This window comes from Choloepus didactylus, chromosome 16 (genome assembly GCF_015220235.1).
Source record: "Choloepus didactylus isolate mChoDid1 chromosome 16, mChoDid1.pri, whole genome shotgun sequence".
Taxonomy (NCBI): Eukaryota; Metazoa; Chordata; class Mammalia; order Pilosa; family Megalonychidae; genus Choloepus; species Choloepus didactylus.
The window spans coordinates 6,460,951-6,479,645 of NC_051322.1; the positions used below are offsets into that span (position 1 = coordinate 6,460,951).

Below are 18,695 nucleotides of genomic sequence, written 5' to 3' on the forward strand. Positions count from 1 at the left end.
ATTAAAGTCAGTGGAAAACTGCAACAACCCAATCCAGGCAGGACTACCAATGGCCAAGAAACTTCAGGAATGAAAGTTTGGGTCACCCCACCAGGCAAAGAGCCACGGCCAGCTGAAGTGCTTGCTGAGGGTAAAGGGAACATGGAATGGGTAGTGGAAGAAGGTGGTGATAAATACGAACTACGGCCATGTGACCAGTTATAGAAATGAGGACTATGATGATATGAATATTTCCTCCTTGTTTTGTTAAGACTATGTTTGTATTTGTCTGTAAAGCAAATATCTTTACTTTCTTCTCTGTCTTATTCCCATATCATATAACATAAGCTGTGTTGTTCCTTTTGCAGTACTTAAGTTAAAGGAAATCAATTTTAAGAGTTAATGTCACCCAAGGACTTGCACCCTATTCTGTAGAGATTCAGTTCATTTCCAGTTGTACGCAGGACAGCGGAATATTGTTAGGCGAAATATATGTCTGTTATTGTTCTCTATTTAGAGATAAATTATGGTTTAAGGTGATGTGTATAACTGCCAAGTAGACAAGGGTGGACTGTGGTGGTGAAGTTCATGTGTCAATTTGGCCAGGTGGTGGTACCCAGATGTCTGGTCAAACAAGCACTGACCTGTTACTGCAAGAACATTTGTGGCTGGTTAATAAACCGGAAGGCTGGTTTATTAAATCATCAGTCAGTTGGCTGCAGCTGTGACTGATTACATCAATGAAGGGCGGTCTTCCACGATGAGAGAATGCAGTCAGATGTTTAAGTGAGACAGATAAAGGATCTTCACTTCTTCAGCTGACCAGTGAAGCATTTCCTGAGGAGTTCATTGAAGTTGCCAGTTCATTGCCTGAGGAGTTCATCGAACATCTTCATTGGAGTTGCCAGTCTGCTGCCTGCCATATGGAATTTGGACTGCCATATGGAATTTGGACTTGTGCATCCCCACAGTTGTGTGAGACAGTTTTATAAATCTTATATTTATAGATATCTCTTGTTGATTCTGTTGCCCGAGAGAACCCTAACCAATACAGTTTTCTATGTCAAAAATTATATTTAAAGAGAAAACATTTCTGTATCAGGTATATATATTTTTTTTTCAGTGAAATCTACAGAAAGTCCAGCCTAAATCAAATTGGTTCATGTTGTTGAAATATTCAGGGGTAGGTCTTGTGTCAAGTGCACTTTGCTGTAGGGCTCAGTGCCTGTCACCAGGACTGGATACATCTAGACAGCCTGTCTTTTTTTTTCTCTCCCATTTTGATTCTTCTTGGTTAACTTCATTCTTAGTCACACTTCCTCCTTACCAGGCAGCTCTGCTAGCTCTGGATCTCATATTCCAGGCCCGAGAGTCACATTGTGTCTTCTTGGTCATGGTTGGGTCATGTGCTCATCCCTGAGTTAGTCAGCTGGCCGGGGCATGGGTTGCTCCATATTTGAACCTGGGTTCACTTGAGTGTATAAATAATAAAAGAAGCAGAAACAAGTGTTAGCCAAAACAAATATTCATGTACTTTTCCCTTAAACTTCTTTGGAAGGACTAGCATAGAAAAAAATAATTTATATCACATGGACTGGACTGAGGAAAAACTGATACAAGGACATAGAAAATAGAACTGGGTCTTGTGAAAATACCAGTGTGAACCTTTAAATACAGTAACAGAAAAAGCTATTTTTCAAACACCATTGAGTTAATGAACAGTAAATTTTAAAAGAGTCTAAGTATACATTTAATTCTCTTTAAAATCAGCATAAGTGTCACCAATATCAGGAATAATACCACTAGTGTATTATGTGTGTTCACATCCTAGCTAGTTTAAAAGTAGAGACTTGTGGCTCAAAAGATTATAGGAGATTTTAGTGATGCTGTCACATCATCAGGCCATGAAGCCAGACATTGTTTGGGTCCAAGCCTGAATGGGGGGTGGGGGGTAAACTGTCATCAAGATTTGAAGGTCCTGTTTTTTCAGTCTCCCACCAGTAGTGTTCTAGTTCATTTCACCGTTGCAACCCATATAACCAAAGAAACTGAAAGATTTCTGATCCTTATTATGTCCAGAGGACTTATCTTTTTTGATATCTATGATCTATGACTCTACTTAGCTACTTAAATTTCCCCTGTATCAGAGATTTGAAAAATAACAGAATTCTCTGAAAATGATTAGTTGAGAAATGTTGAAAAGCCATTATTCAAGTGTTTGTCTCTTCAGATTTATATTGAAGACCTAAAACACCCTTTTCCCCTTAAAAGTTCATACCAATTCTATTTGATCATTAGAGTCTAATGATTGTACCATCTTTGTCATTAAGTATTCCTCTCTAGTATCAGATCTCTGTAGCCTTAAATTGTTGTTACTCTGTGGCAACTGTTCTTTGAGTTTATAGTGTTTCCCTGCCTCTTTAGCAAAGTTCTACACATATGTATGATAGTCACTTACTGATAACCATTCCATTTATTGTCATTACCAAGTTAGCCGCTGAGATGGTGGCCTTGGGTCCTAGTTCATTTGGTTTCCCCTTTTTGGGCTTATCTTTTTTAGTTAACGTCTGTTCAGTTATTCCTGCCTCAGTCAGCTCTACATCTTATTTAACTGCCTTCACTCTTCTTTCTATTTGCCTTAGGAATATTAATCAGTCAATCTTTCTCCCCACCCCCGAAATCTTTACTTTCCCCCTCCTGCGTGTTCTATATATGAAGCAAAAACAAACTCTAATCATAGCTGAGAAGTGAGAAATGTTAGAGTAGTGCCATTACTATGCCATAAGCTGTGACTTTTATCCCCAGAAGACTGGAAGGTGTTTGAGTAAACAGAACTAACATGCAGAAACAATGTGGTATAATTAAACGTTAAAGCATGTGTGGTAGGGGTTTAGAAAAGGAAGGAATTAAAATAGGCTGAAGGGTGTCCTCAACCACTGCAGTGAATGTTCAAAGTTTAGGGGATTAATCACCCTGAGGGCAAAGGAGAAGAAGAAGATCTGGGGACCACGATTTGGGGCACACCTAGAATTAAAGGCTGAATAGAAAAGAGTGGCTGGCACAGTAAGCAGTAGGGGTCTTCCCAGGAAGGTTGATACAGCTGAAATAGCTAGTATTTATTGACTGCTGCTTTTTCCCCATTTTGATATAATTTCAAACTTATGAAAAATTGCAGGAACAGCACAAAAACTCCCCTGTATACTTCTCTGAATTTTTCCACAGAGATTAGCTTTGCTTGTTCTAGAACTTCATGTAAGTAGACTCATACAGTGTGCACTCTTTTGTGTCTGTATTCTTTCTCTCGGTATAATGTCTCCAAGATTCACCCATACTGTTGCAAGCATTAATAAGTCATTCCTTCTCATTGATGAGTTGTATTGCATTGAATGAATATGCCACAAATTTTTTATCAAACATTTTCCTGTTGATGGACAGGGAATTTGGGTTGTTTTCTGCTTTGGGCTATAAGGAATAAAGCTGCTAGAAAATTCTTATAAGTCTTTCTTTGTGGACATATTTTCATTTCTGTTGGCTGGATACCTAGGAGTGGAATTGTTGGGTCATAGGCTAGGGTTATATTTAACAGTGTCAGAAACTGCCAAACTTTGTTTTCCAGGGCGTTTGTACCATTCTGTGTTCCTACCAGCAACGTCTGAGAGTTCCGGTTGTCCCATGTCCTGGGCAACATATGAAGTGTTAGGTTTTTAAATTTTAACCACTCTTGTAGAATCTTTTGCGGTTTTAATTTGCATTTCCCTCATGGCCAGTGATGTTGAGCATGTTTCCATGTAGTTATCAGCCTTTTGCATATCTTCTTTTTGAGGTGACTGCTCAATCCTTTTGCTTCTTTTTTAATTACTTTTTTGCCTTTTTATTCCTGAATTGTAGGAATTCTTTGTGCATTCTGGATATCAGTCCTTTGTTAGATATATGTTTTGCAAGTATTTTTTCCAATCTGTGGCTGGCTTATTCCCTTTCTTAATGGCTTCTTTTGATATTTCTCATTTTGATGAAATCTGATGAATCAGTTTCTTATTTTGTGGTTATTGTTTTCATTATCTTGTCTTCAAATTTTTTTTCATCCTCAGTTTACAAAGATATTCTCCTTTGTTTTTGTCCAGCAGCTTTATGGTTTTAGCTTTTATATTTAGGTTTATGATCCATCCCTAATTAATTCTGTGTAGAGGGTAGGGATCAAGGTTCATTTGCTCCGCCCTGCTGATATCCAGCTGTTTTAGCATAATTTGTGAAAAGACTCTTTTCCTATGAAATTATTTTGGTGTCTTTGTCAGAAATCAATTATTTGTAAAAGTATGGGTCAATTTCTGGACCCGTCTATTCTATTTGCTTCTTTGTAGCAATCCTTCACTGTTTTGATGGTTGTAGGTCTTTAGTAAGTCTTGAAGTCAACTTTTTTCTTCTTTGGAAGATTGTTTTGGCTATTTTAATATTTACATATGAATTTTAGAATCAGCTTGCCAATTTTTATAAAAAATGCCTCCTGGGATTATGATTTGGATTGCATTAAATCTATAGATACGTTTGGGTACATGGACGACTTAATATCTTTTAATCCATGAATTTGATACGTCTTCACATTTTGCTTGGTAGTGGATTTGGCTCTTTTAATAGTATTGAGATTATGCATGTACAGTTCTTAATATACTTAGCCTGGCGTATATAATAAGCTATGGTATAACATTATATTTGTGAATATTTATTACTTGTTTCTTTAATCCTCACAACAACCTTATAAAGTTCATCCTATTTGTATCCTTATTTTACTCAGCTGGTAAATGGCCGAGCAGGGTTTGAAACGAGGTCTCTGTGACGCTGTAGGCCGTGCTTGTCAGGTCTCACTGGAAGCCTGGACGGTGAGCCAGGAGTTGGATTGTGCTGTGTTTTGGGGCTGGTCTTTTGTGTTGGCAGGTCAAGGTTAGAGTCCCCAACAACAGCATTCATTCCAAATAGGTTAAGCAGCACAGGCTGTGTCGGCTCAGTCTCTCCAGGAGAGCCAAAGAGCCAGACGGTGCGTATACATGTGTGGAAGCAGCCCGTGGCCTTCTCTTCTGGAGACACTGCCCTTCTCACCCTCGGCAGGGGACTCCAGGAGCTCTGCCACTGCCAGCCTCAGGGCACTAGGCCCGTCTGCCACTGCACTTGTTAGAAGGTTGTTTTTCCCATTCTGTGGTGGCTTCCCATGTTGCTCACTTTGGACTCCAGGCTTGCATGGGGCTGTCTCTTGACAGCACTGAGGGCACTCGTGTCCTGGTTATAAGAAAGGTCAGGGATGTGAGATCGCGAGCCTGGGATTCCCCGGCTGAGAAGTTACCAAAAGTGTTGAGCCATAAATGATGCTGCAGTACATCTTGTCTGTTAATTTACAGATAGATTTTTCTCTATTGGCAATAATATGAAAATAAAGCTTCATAAGAATTTGAATCTACATGATACATTCTTAGCTAGTATTTGAATTAATGGGTTATTAGGTTTTTGTCCCTTTTGTATGTGTTTTAATCATTATAAATTAGACTGTAGACACAGAACTGGATTTGAATCATGTTTCTGCCACTTACCAGCAGTGTGACCTTGGCCAAGTTACGTCTCTGTGCATCAGTTTCTCACTTGTGAGTTCAGAAAACTTGTAATACCTAGTTAATATCCTTTTAAGGTGTTCCTCTAAAGTATTCTTTTATACATTAAATGCTTGACACAATGACTGGAATACAGTAAGTACCCCAAAATATTAACTGTTTTATATATGCACACTTCCACACATACATTCTGTGTGCAGACAGTTTCAATGAGAATAGCTTAACATTTTTCTATCTTATCGATATAAGCCGTTACTAAGGGTTGGTGGAAAGAGCTTTGACCTTTTAAGATAGCACACGTTATAGTTATTCTAAAGTGGAAGAGTATCTGGTAATAACACAGTATGAGTCTTGCTTCCTACAGAGAATTCATGCTTACTAGCTCAGACAGTTGCCATTTAGATATGATTGGCATTTGTACTTTGGGGTTTACTTTCTGCAGCGTCCTAAGAGCACTCCTGGTTTTCTGAGTGACCCCAGTCTGGCTGCCAACACACAGGCCTGCGTAGCTGCCGCCAGCCAAAGGTCTCTTTTGCTCCTGCACACAGCTGTGCAGTAGTACAGAGCCGAGCGGAGCCACATCTGGTTCATTCTCAGTGTCATTACTCTGCCCTCTGGAGGTTTCGCTTTTCATAGATTTCCTCCTTGCTCCGGTCCAGGCCTGCCATCCTTTCATTCACCCAGGGAGAGTGACGGGAGAGGCTGCACAGTTCTTCCTAGTTACTCAGCAGCAGTGAAGAGTAAACACAGCTCTGTCCTTGGATCACAACAAAGACTTCCAGAAGCTGGCAGCCTGGCAGCTATGCCTCCAACACCCCTGTGGGCTCAGAGCGCTGCTTCCACGCAGTCTTTGCAGGCACAGACAGCGGCACAGGGGATGCCACCAGAGAAGCAATGGTTTTATCTTTTGGCTGCACTTCAGTTGGAGAACACTGGATAGAATTTCTAGAGCAGGGCTTTGGCCGCCAAGCAACTTGGCTTTGGTTTTATTTTGTCTTGTGAAATAAATAACCTAGGTTCCAGAAACCCTTGCCCTCCTCCATTCTTGTTTTGGTCTGCCTGGCTCTGTGACTGATGTCCCAGGTCCCTGACTCTGAAAAAACCCACGTGAGAATGAAGGTGCTCTGGGGCCATTGTGCATGGCAGTCCCTTTCCTTGCTGTACTGCAAATGGGCTTGTGAAGTTCAGTATTGAAGGCTGTCCTCTACCGCAGGAAGCCTTGGAAAGCACAGTGTGTGTGGGGCCAGTGTGGTGAAGGTTCCGTTTGTAATGGCAAGTGGGAGATGAGTGAGTTTTAAGCTAGTTAAGCTCACGCTTCTGGAAAGCAAGTGCAAGGATTTCTGTTGTTGTTGTGTGTACTGGGCTTCTTCCCTTCTTTCTTCCATATTCCCCTGCTCTCAGATCCCTCAGATGTCTGGGTGTTTCTCTCACTGCCCCTTCACATTTAGTTTCTGTCATCTGCTTTCTTAAGCTCCGTAGTTCTCGTTTAGTGTTTATGCCTGCTGCTGGCCTGATCAGGTCAGAAGACCCTTTGCCTTTCTAGCAGTCTGCATGTGTCCGTCTGTGGTGAGGGACGTCCAGGTTCCCCACATCCTCTCTCCCTGGCTCACCTTTGAGATCACCTTTCCCGACTACCTATGAATTTTTCTATCTGTGGAACTCAAGTATATTGTTATGGCCTCAAGCTAGAGGCCTGAATTAGCTGGGCTAATGTGAGTCTAGTCCTTAGCTGTATGAAGCATCCTTTATGGAGCAGTCAGCCTGAAGAATCTTGATTTGTTGGTCCTGCATTGGTATATAGTAGTATTTTTTAAACATCTTAAATCTTTTCAGGAAACATTGAAAATGGATATGTGAAGCTCATTGTTATAAGTTTGAAAAACAACGCACAACACCTACCTCTTATTGGAAAAGTTGGCCTCTCTTGGAGAACTGATATTTTTGAGGGCTGTCTAAAGGTAATTCTTTGTTTTCTTAAAGTAGCTTAGTTGCTATGTAATAACAAATGTATGTTGATATATATGTATGATGCTTCTTTAAAGTTCTGGATTTATTATTCTGGTTTCTGAAGATTTGTCCACCATTTTCTCAGTTATCTACAGTCAATTCAGTCATCAGATTCCTTGAGTGCCTTTTGTCTATTGCGTGTGGCAGAGCGCAGAGCCCTTTGCCCCGCTGGGGTGGTGGGCAGCAGGCAGCAGTGCTTCTGTCCTCCGACGGGGCCTCCCCTCTGTCTGTTCTGTGGAGAGCGGTGGCTGGGTTGGGCGGACAAGAACACTGACACACACCGCCGCCCCTCCTGCACCCGCGGAAGATTGGCTGCAGTCCATGCTCTCGTTCCCAGATACAGAGATTGCCTTGAACGGTTCAGCCTGTTTCTGCCTTTGTCAGAATCAGCCGCGAGGACAGGGGAGTTGAGGCGGTGGTTGGGGGGTGGGGGAAGGAGGGCTGTGCCCCTGCCTCGTGTTCCTCTGCGGTCCTTGTGCCCAGGCTGCCGCGGGCTCTCACCGCCCCCATCCCTGGGCTGTGGGCCAGCAGGGTCCCCACACTCCGGGCTCAGGGAACCTCGCTTATGTGGATGCAGGGAGCCCCTCGAGCTGCTGCTGACCAAGGCCAAGGGTGTTGCCTTCATGGAACACAAAAGCGCTCAGTCCCCATGGGGCTTTATCTCTCGGGCCACTTTCTGTTTGCCATAAGGAGGTGTTTTATTGATCCTAGTTATTTGTAAGCCAGTGTTTAAACTTTGGTAAAATTTATGCTTATCGCATATGAAAGAATATTGTCCCATGTCTTTAAGAGCATAGATCTGACTTCTTTATTTTTCTTTGATAGATTTACATAGGGCTTCTAATAAAAAAAAAATGTACTGAAATAACACATAATAAAAATCAACATTGAGGACCCAGGAGAGGAGAATATGGATATGCCAGACTTAAATGTCAGCATAATTTAAAAAACTAATTTAAATTGTTTTGGGTCTCCTGGCAGTTGGATCAAGATGAGGGCAGTCCTTTAGTCCTCATTGGGAAAAAAGGGAAGTGTAGTAAATTTAAAAAGGAACTGAAGTCTGTCCTAGCTCTGGTCATTTAAAAAAACAGAAAAAAAGCTCCAATGGGCCTTTATATAGGGCAGACTAAGTCACATAATGGGCATTTTAACAGCAAATGCAATTACAGATTTTTTACTGCAAACCTCCTAGAGACTGAGGGGAGAAACCTCAAAATGATCTTTAAGTAGGTGATTCTAAACCAACATGATTCAACTATGGAGGCTTCTAGCAAAGTAGCTTAGTCTGAAAACGGGATTCCATGCCTTACAGAGGGGTGGACTGCATGTCCTTGGCCAGTTTACTCTAGAAATTCCTACCTCATCTGGGCTTTGGGAGAAGATAGAGAATCCCTCCAAAGCTTGTCCTCTCTCCCTTAGTTCCTTAGGCCTGGAATGTGGTGTGGTGTGTGTATTAGTTAGGGTTCTCTAGGGAAACAGAAGCAGTAGGAGATATTTATAAATATGAGATTTTATAAAAGTGTCTCATGCAACTGTGGGGATGCATGAGTTCAAATTCCATAGGGCAGGCAGCGAACTGGCTACTCCCATGAAGGTGTTGGATGAACTCCTCAGGAGACTGCTTTGGCTGGCTAACTGAAGAAGAAGTGAACGTTCTCTCTCTTCTCCCTTGAAAGTCTTCAACTGATTGGATTAAATCCAGCTGTTTGAATTCTCTCATTGTGAAAGACACACCCTTTGTTGATGTTGTCAGTCACAGCTGCAGTTGATTGACTAAGGATTTAATAAACCAGCCTTCTTGTTTATTAACCAGCCACAGATGTCCTTGCAGTAATGCTTAGGCCATTGCTTGCTTGACCAGACACCTGGGCACCATTACCTGGCCAAGTTGACACATGAACCTGACCATCACAGTCTGTTTGCATTTTGCCACTTGTAATGTGGGGTTTAGTATTAAGATCAAGATGTCTTTCGAGTTCCCAAAAAAAAGAAGTCAGGTAAGTGATGTCACACTCCTTGCGTTTGCCATGCAGGTCAGGAATTTACCTTCATGTATCTTACCATCCTAAGAGTAGAGAAATCCTAGAATATATTCTAAGAAATTGGTTTCAAGGAGTTAAAAATTTTGTATAAGCAAGGGCATAAGATAGAAAAGTTTCTTAGGTACTTACAACCATTAAAAAAACCAACAAACCCAGTTTCTCCTGGAGATTGTAGAAACAAATCTCCCCTAATTCTTAAAATGGCCATCATATCAAAGGTTAGTAAGAAACTGTCATACAAATCTGTGATTCTGGTCACAAGTGGAAAAAAATTGAAATAATAATATTAATGATGATAATGGTAAGTAGAGGAAACTGCTTATTACGTCGGATTATTTGAAGTAATATGTGGTCATGAAAGGGCTCCCCACTGTCTTCTTGCTTTTATTGTTTCCGGAAGGATTCTCTCTCACTGGAGCACACGAGCATAATGACCTCGAATGCTTAGCACAAGCATAACACAAATTGAAAGTATCTTTAGCTTGAATTCCTGGAGTCTAACTTTAACAGTTCATAATTTTATGTGGTAAATTATTCAGCTTATAAATGAAATAATCACATTATAAGCACATCAGTTTCTTTTTCTTAGGTTCTGATCCTAAATACATTTTAGAGATGCTTATAGTGACTGAAATGTTAGTACTGAGTGCAGGCAGGACAGGCGCTGTGTAAATGGCGACAACATGGTGTGCCAAGGGGTTTCGAGTAGCAAGGTTACCCCGTCAGGGTAGCTCTGCCGTACTCGTCAGTAGAGTCAGAATGAAAGACCTTCTGATCTGCCTTCTCTGCTGTCAGAATTGCTGACGGATGGATTTTCCTTTGGCATTGCTTTTCTTGTCCTTGTTCCTTTTACTTTCTTCTTTCATGCCTTGACATTTTTTATGTTATTTTAATTTTACTTCTACATTTCCATGTAGCTTGCCATCAATTTTAATTTAAACTAGATATTTTAATGTAACTGTAGTTCTGCTTTACACAAGAATAATTTAGTAGAGCTGGCTTTTGTGTATATCCGAGGTTGCCATGTTGCGGGTGGCTGTGCTGCTTGAGAAAAAATGCTCTGGCCAGTTCGCGAATGAGTTCTGCAGCTAAACTGGGGCACTCCAGGGGCTTCACTTTCTCCCCTCAACCATCTCCTCCTTGCTTGTGGTGGAGTTCAGTGAGGTTTTATGTAAAAAATAAGTGACGCCTAAACAAGTAGTTAGGATCCTAAAGGGTGATGGGGTAAAAGAAATGATAAGGTTCACCTTACAGTGTCGCCAGCTGTATGATCTAGGTCGTGCTGCCTCCCTTAAACGGTTAGAATGGTGGCTGCCTGTTCCCAGAGGCCCTGCGCCCCGAGTACAGACAGAGGCCTCCGCTAGCTCCCAGCCTCTCCCCTGATTCCTGCCGTGGGGTGGAAGCAGGCAGCAGTCCCTCCTCTCCCTGCCCCAGCCCCCATCTCCTTGGTTCTGTTTGCAGATGAGGCCTGTAAGCTGTGGTCTCTGTGCTGCGAGGAGCAGCAGGCGTGATGGAGTGGGCTTTGGTTGGGCCCATCTCAGGTGCTCTGCAGTTGTTCACCTGGAAAGGGCAGCGGGGAGCAAGGTTGGGTCTCTGAGGGAGCCCGTGGGCAGTGTGGCTGTGTGTAGCCCCTGCTGACCTGAGGAGGGGCTCCGGCTCTGATGTGCTCACTTTGATGACGAGGATTAGTCGTTTCTTCCCTTAGTGTCCTACAAAGGTGAGGAACAGTTTTAGGTGAGTCACTTATTAAATCATCTCATTTTTTCAATTTTTGGAATGTCTTCTTCCTTAAATTTCTTCAAGCAATCTTTCTGATATACATCTATTGAGTCAAGACCCTTTTTCCTGATCGTAGTCAGGTCGAGTGACAGTGGGATGCAGTTGCCCAGTTTATGCTGGTATCTAAGGGTTAACATTTAAATTCCAATTGATGAAACACTAATATACAGCATAATTAATGGCAATTGATGAACCATATCTGAAAAGGTGAGTGTTAGGAGAAGATTTTATCCTTGACACTACCTCATAGCATCATGATAATTAAAATACTGTGGTATATGTAAACTGCTTAGGTTAGTGTCTGGCACATAGAACATGCTTAAAAATACAGCTCATTAATAATATTGTTGATTATCAGTCTCTCCCATACTGACTCCTCCCCTGGCACAGGTCCCCCATGTAGCTCTGTCTGCCCACCTGATGGAGGTATGTGTTTGGGTGCCCCACAGGTACATTACAGTTAGCATGTCCAAATCCAAATCATCACTTTGGGATTGGCAAAGAAATTAGACTCCCCCTTCTCCCTTCCTTCTCACATCCAGATATTAGTTTCTGCCCGGCTTATCTTGTAAATATTTCTTCCATCTCTTCTTTCCTGTTACTACTACCACTGCTAGTTTAGGTTTTTATTTTTACCATCTATTTCCTAGGGTATAACAGTAACCAATATCCTATCACTATTCTTGCTGACCCTCTACAAATGGTATTTCTGCCCATTGAGCTTATGGGCAGTAGAGATGGGAGTGTGTCAGGGAAACTTAGGGAGGAGCTGATACTTGAACTGAGTTCTGAATGCTGAGATAGTTAGGCAAAGGGGTGATGAAGTTGAGGAGTGTTCTCGGGCAGAGGGAACCCGTATGGCCCTGTGTGGCTCAAGCACAGACAAGTGATAGTGCCACGTGAGGTGAGGTTGGAGAGGGTGATAGAAGCCAGGCCGGGCAATGATAAGGAACCTGTTCCCAGATTGAGAGCAGTGGAAAGCTGTTGTTGGATTCTAAGCTGTGGGTGATGTAATCAGACTTGTGTTTCGTAAAGATCCATCTTCTGACCTGTGGAGCATGGACGAAAATGAATGGGAGGAGGTTAGTTTGATAGCTGTTGCTGTGGTTCAGTAAAGGCATAAAGGTAATTTGGACCAGGGGAGTGACAGTGGAGGCGGCAGGGGAAGTGAACATATCTGAAGGGTATTTGGGAGGTAGAAACTGACTGGATTTGGTGATGTGTTGGATATGGAGGATCAGGGGTATGAGATGCTTAAGATGGCTTGCACAGCTGGTAAATTGATTATGGTTTCCCTGCTCACTGAGACAAGGAATACTGGGGGAATTTTACTGGGATGACCATGAGTTTGGATTTAATCATACTGAATTTGACAGATCCTTGAAACATCCATGACATTGGCAGTTGGATATATGGGTGTTGGGCTTAGAGAAGAGGATCAACCTGGAGATATACTTTTGGGAATCACAGGCACATTGATTATAACTTAAGTTGTGGATGTGGAAAAAATTCATTAAGGGATAAAAATTGTATAGAGTGAAAATAGTGCCTAGGGCCAAGTCATGAGGAATCCCTACAGTTGAGATGCTAGAGAGCTGCAATGAAGTGGGCTCTGGAAACAAGAGGGAAGATGATGTCTCCAAGAAAAGAGTGCTAAGTAATGTTAAATGCTGCTGACATGAAAGACTGAAAAGTGTTCACTAGATTTAGTGACCTTATCAAGAAATGTTTGGATTGAATGAAAGGGAGGAAATCAGGTTGGAATAGATTGGGGAATAAGTGGGAGTTAAAGAAATGGACAGATTAAGTGAAGGCAGCTCTTTGGACAAGTCTGTTGGGAAGGATGGAAAGAAGGATGGTAGCGGGGGGAAATGTGGGGTCTAGGAAGGAAATGTGGGGTCTACCTCTCTGTCAAATCTCTATATCTATTATCTGTCTGTGTGTATCTATCTATCTATCTATCTATCTATCTATCTATCTATCTATCTGTCTCTCTCTCTCTCTCTCTATCTATCTATCTAATCTATCTATCTAGATGGAGTTGCTTGAACATGTTTAAAGTGTGAATGCTGATGGAAAGATGGGCAGGATCTTGAGAAGGAGAGGTGGCACCTATGAGAGAATGGGGATAATCCACAGTGTTCAGTTCTTGGGTGATACAAAGATGATGGTGTTAAAACCAAAGAAGCAAGTAGGTGGAGGAGAAGGTGGGCACAGATGTAGTGGGTTTGTATATTTGGTATTAGAAAGATGAGAAAAGTACCTTTCCTGATGGCTTTTATTTTCTCTACGAAGAGTAAGGTCATCTATGAGTGAGGTGCAGAAACTCGAGGAGAGAGGGAAAGATTGGAAATGGCTGTTCAGTGAGCAGGAGAATGAATCAACCAGAGAAATATGATAGCCTGACAGCAGTATGGAGGATGGTTGTGAAGTCATGGTGGAACCACGCAGCTCGGTTGTGTGACTTCCTCCAGCAATGCGTGGGCGCTCAAGTGCAGGCGTCCGAGAGGAAGGGAATAATTGCAGGGTTTTTGTTAGATCCAAGGTTTGACGAAAGAGAGGCAGAGAGTTATGTGCATTGGCAAGAGTGTTACTCAAGTGAGAGACAGTGAAGTCTAAAATGAGGCATGAGGAAAGGAGAGTGGGAGGGTCGTAGACCTGGTTCACAGGCAGTTCTTTTCATAACTTTCTACGTTTTTGACTGCAGTATGAAGCTATACACACGTTCATGTATAATTAAAACAGAAGTTTCACAAAGCAAAATTTATGCTTATGATGCATGATACTTGTTGATTTTGTTCTGTTTTATTTTAAGATAATTGTGCCCCACTACATTTAATTTATTACCTACCAGTAGGTCGTGGCTTTCAGTTTAAAAATACTAGGTGAGTCCGAAGTATATTTGTAGTAAAAGCGGTTGAATGAAGATGAAGGAGTTGTAGTTAGAAAACAGGGTTCCTAAGGTATTGATTTTGGAAGTGGAGCATTACAAGTCTAAGGGTGTAACAGTGGGAGTGAATAACTGAAGTAGAGGAGCAGGTCACTGGAGTTGAACAGTCCAGAGATTGAGAGTCCAGGATGTTGAGTGGCTCCGCCAGGGGTCCCCACGCATGTTGAAGTCATTCAGATCCCTGGTGCCACTTGGGAGGGAGGGAGTGAGTAAACCAATGAGAGCGGGGACAGGGAAGAGGGGTGGAGAGGGGAAATAGAGGGAGAAGGCGGGGAGGAGGGGCACTGACTGTGAGCTGATTCTTGAAGCCTTGGAAATGAGAGAGAGTGAGCAGGAGGTTGGAGTGTAATAGAAACCAGGATGAAGCAGGATGCTGTGGCTCCATGTTCTGAGGGTCACAGAAGCAGACACTTCTACCAGCATGGGAGGCCCAGTCTGGAGGTGGCATGAGGATCAGGGAGCACGTCCCCACTGCTTTCCCGTGGGGAAGCCTCCTGCAGACCTCATTCCTGGGAGCGGGGCTCACGGTGGTCTCTCACCTCCAGGCTGTGCAGCCCCCAAGGACAGGGCCGTGTTTGTTATGTGCACCTCGGGGTTCCCAGTGCAAGGACTGCACCAGGTGACCCAGTGGCTCTGAAAACGTATTTGAGTGAATGTGAATACTGAGAGATGAGACACACTAGCTACTAATTACAGTCTCGGGTATAAAGTAGACCATGGAGGACCACGATAGATGCCTGGATTTAACACTTCATGTAGCATTTCTAGTTTCACACAGTCACGATTATCTGTGAATTGGGTATAGTTGGCTATTTTATCCTTACAGTTATACATATTTGTGTTTATTTTGTAGAGCTGTTATGTAATGGACCTTACTCTTCTGGACGAATCTGGGAAACCGTTTTGGTGTTTCAGTTCCCCTGTTTGCATGCGCTCTCCTCCCAGACCCTCTGAAGGTCCTAATTTCTTGGGACAGGAATATTACGTTGACTACCTGGACTCAGCGGGGAAGGTGCACTTGGAGCTGGTGTGGATCGAAGAGACAGAGGAGTACTTCATTGTTGACCTGGCCCTCTACCTCAGTGTAGCAAAAGTCAATCACTGGTTTGGAACAAAATACTAAATATTAGCAGTAGATGGCAAACTACTGTTGCTGTTTATTTATCTGTTTATTTTTGACTAGCCTATTTTGTTCATACTATTGGAAGTGAAAATAAAAGATATTTGCAGTAGTCTGGTGCCACCTTATTTCATGTTAGAAATCATGATTTATGGGTCATTAATAAGTTAACTGTTGGAGGAGTAAGTTAAATTTTGAAAACATAAAAATAGCACACCCCAGTGAACAATCATATATAAAAAAGGAAGCAGATACTTATTTTTCTTCTCTTATTATTTTACAAAGAAATTTTCCTTAAGTATGTGATCACTCTGTGTGTGTGCACGTGTGCGTGTGTTGGATAGATAAGATTTTGTTCTTAATTGATAAGAACCCTGCGAGAAGATACATTTAAATATGAACTTCATTGACTTCATTAGAATTAAAAGTGCTATATATTCACAGCATTCTTCAGCCACATTAGTATTGAACAAAAGATAGTAACATAGACATATGGCCTAATTCATGAGGAAAGATGTATCTGAAATTGTCAGAAGAAATTGTTATTAAATAGCAAGGCAGAGTACAAGTACTATTAAGACACCCCAATTTATGTTAGGTTAGAGATGGATGGTATTCTAGTTTGCTAATGCTGCCAGAATGCAAAACACCAGAGATGGATTGGCTTTTATAAAGGGGGTTTATTTGGTTACACAGTTACAATCTTAAGGCCATAAAGTGTCCAAGGTAACACATCAGCAATCGAGTACCTTCACTGGAGGATGGCCAGTGGTGTCCAGAAAACCTCTGTTAGCTGGGAAGGCACACGGCTGGCGTCTGCTCCCAAGTTCTGGTTTCAAAATTGCTTTCTCCCAGGATGTTCCTCTCTAGGCTGCAGTTCCTCAAAAATATCACTCTTAGTTGCACGTGGGGTATTTGTCCTCTCTTAGCTTCTCTGGAGCAAGAGTCTGCTTCCAACGGCTGTCTTCAAAATGTGTCTCATCTGCAGCTCCTGTGCTTTCTTCAAAGCATCCCTCTTGGCTGTGTCGCCTCTTCAAAATGTCACTCACAGCTGCACTGAGTTCCCTCTGCCCGTCAGCTCATTTATATAGCTCCACTGGTCAAGGCCCACCCTGAATGGGTGGGGCCACACCGCCATGGAAATATCTCATCAGAGTTATCACCTACAGTTGAGTGGGGCGCATTTCCATGCAAACAACCTAATCCAAATTTTCCAACTTATTCCCCACTAATATGTCTGCCCCACAAGATTGCATCAAAGAATGTGGCTTTTTCTGGGGGTCATAATACATTCAAACCAGCACAGATGCACTAGCAATCCGTTCCTCCACAGAAATATTTTAAGTGAATTGACAGATGCTTGGGGTTCAAATAGGGGGTGACATGAAGCTAAGCATATGTTGTTAGGGCATTTAGTTCGAAGTTTATGTTTTAGATTGTATTGATAGTTTTTTGGTCATGTCTTATTTTTATCTTCCACTCAAAATTATTCTCAGAATTGATTTTTTGGTATCATTCTGCCTTTCTCCAACTGAGGCATGCATGATTGAAATTTCCCTCCTCTGTATTTTCGTTCTTCTTATACTGAGCTATCTGTGGAAGACAGTGAGTGTGTGAGGCGATGGTGTTTTATGGTGTCCTCGATGAGGGAGGTAGTAGACCTTTCCCGCCCAGTGACAACTGGAGGATGGAGAGACGTGGGCTTGAGCAGCGAGCCAGAGCTGGTGAGGACAGCGAGGCAGTGGGAGGAAGGGGCTACCACGAACCAGGAAACAGGATGGCGAAGCCACCTGGCAGGCCACAGGACCGTGTTGGAAAACATCCCTAAAGCAATGTGTGGGGACTCCCTGAACTTGTCGGGTTAAATTTGCGGAATGACTAGAGGTCCTGAGAATTGGAAGTGAGGTAGAGAGCCTGAGAAAGAGTACTGTTCTTTTTACCCCTGATTTAACTATATTTGGATGGAATGGGGGAAGCACGGTATTTCGGTGATGACAATACAATGCAACAAGTTTTAGATCAAGATTTATTATAATACTTGTCGATGTTGGAATTAAATACATGTTTGAAGTCTGTCTGTTCCACCAGAGTGCTCGTCCTGTGAGCAGGGACTATGGTGTCCTGCTTACTGCTCTCTCTGCAGCACCTGTCAATGCCAGGCTCCTAACAGGTACTCGATGACTCGTTGAACCAATGAAAGCAATTAGAAGGAATATACCAGCAGCTCCCGGAGCACAAAGGAGACAAGGCTACCTTCTGACTTGAATGAGTCAGGGAGGACTTCACAGAAGGGGTGACATTTGAGTTAATTTTTTTCTTTATGGTGAAAAATTTATATTTAGAATTAGCCAGCTGGACTCAATTTAGATGATCCAATTTTGTTGGCAACATCCAAAGTATCATAGTGAGAAGCAGTCAAACCTATGCCTTCTTCTCTCCATCAGGCCAGATGAGGGTGTTGACCTTGGCTGTGTCAATGTCGTAAATGTCATAGAGCATCATCACGGCTCTTTGAGCTGGGGCCCATTGGCCTCGACATCCACAATGAACACAAGCCTGGTGTTCCCTTTGATCTTTTTTGTGGCTGACTCAGTGGTCTGTGGGAACTTGATGGTATAGTGGTCAAGCTGATTTCTCCTGTGGGTACTCGTCTGAGGGTATTTGGACTGTATTTGGGGTCACAGCTTCTTGGGCCACTGGATGGTGGGTGGCATGCAGATCTTTTCTTGTGTGGCAGTGGATGCCTTTCAGAACTGCCTTCCTGGCCTTCAGAGCTTTTGCTTTAGCTTCATTTATGGGAGGGGCAGAGGCTTCCTTCTTTACTTTTGGAGTCTCTTGAAAAAGCTGAGTTAGCTTCTGAAGGGAAGTTTCTTGGGCAGTGGTGGGGAAAGAGTAAGTGAGGCAGAGAAACAGTATTCACAAGAGTTTTACAATATTTCTTCAAAGCATTATGTGCACTTTAACATTACAAAATATTGCCAGAAGACTCATCCCTGCCCCACCGTCATTTCACTCTTCTGAGGTCATATTCAGCTTTTAAACGTGTTTCTTTTGGTATTTACCTCCATATTTCTGTACATTGTACTGCTATGGCTGTTTCTGGATTTGTCAGTTTTAAACATCTGTTGGCCTATGTAGATAAAAAAATAGCTCTTCTCATCTTGGGTGGGAAGACAGAGTAGGAAGCTTCAGGAATCAGTTCCTCCACTAGAAAAAAACAATTA

General features: G+C 42.4%; 1 protein-coding gene across 8 annotated transcripts in view; it reads left to right on the forward strand.

Moving 5' to 3' along the window:
- The window catches only part of FBXO15 (F-box protein 15), a 74,449-nt gene extending 58,866 nt beyond the window's left edge, over nucleotides 1-15,583 (forward strand). For all 8 annotated transcript variants that reach the window (XM_037805875.1, XM_037805881.1, XM_037805877.1 and 5 more), the window contains 2 exons: nucleotides 7,407-7,531; nucleotides 15,205-15,583. In XM_037805875.1, coding sequence (XP_037661803.1) covers nucleotides 7,407-7,531; nucleotides 15,205-15,474 — 395 coding nt within the window. In that variant the 3' untranslated portion in view covers nucleotides 15,475-15,583. The remainder of the gene's footprint in view (nucleotides 1-7,406; nucleotides 7,532-15,204) is intronic.
- Nucleotides 15,584-18,695: the final 3,112 nt, after the last annotated feature.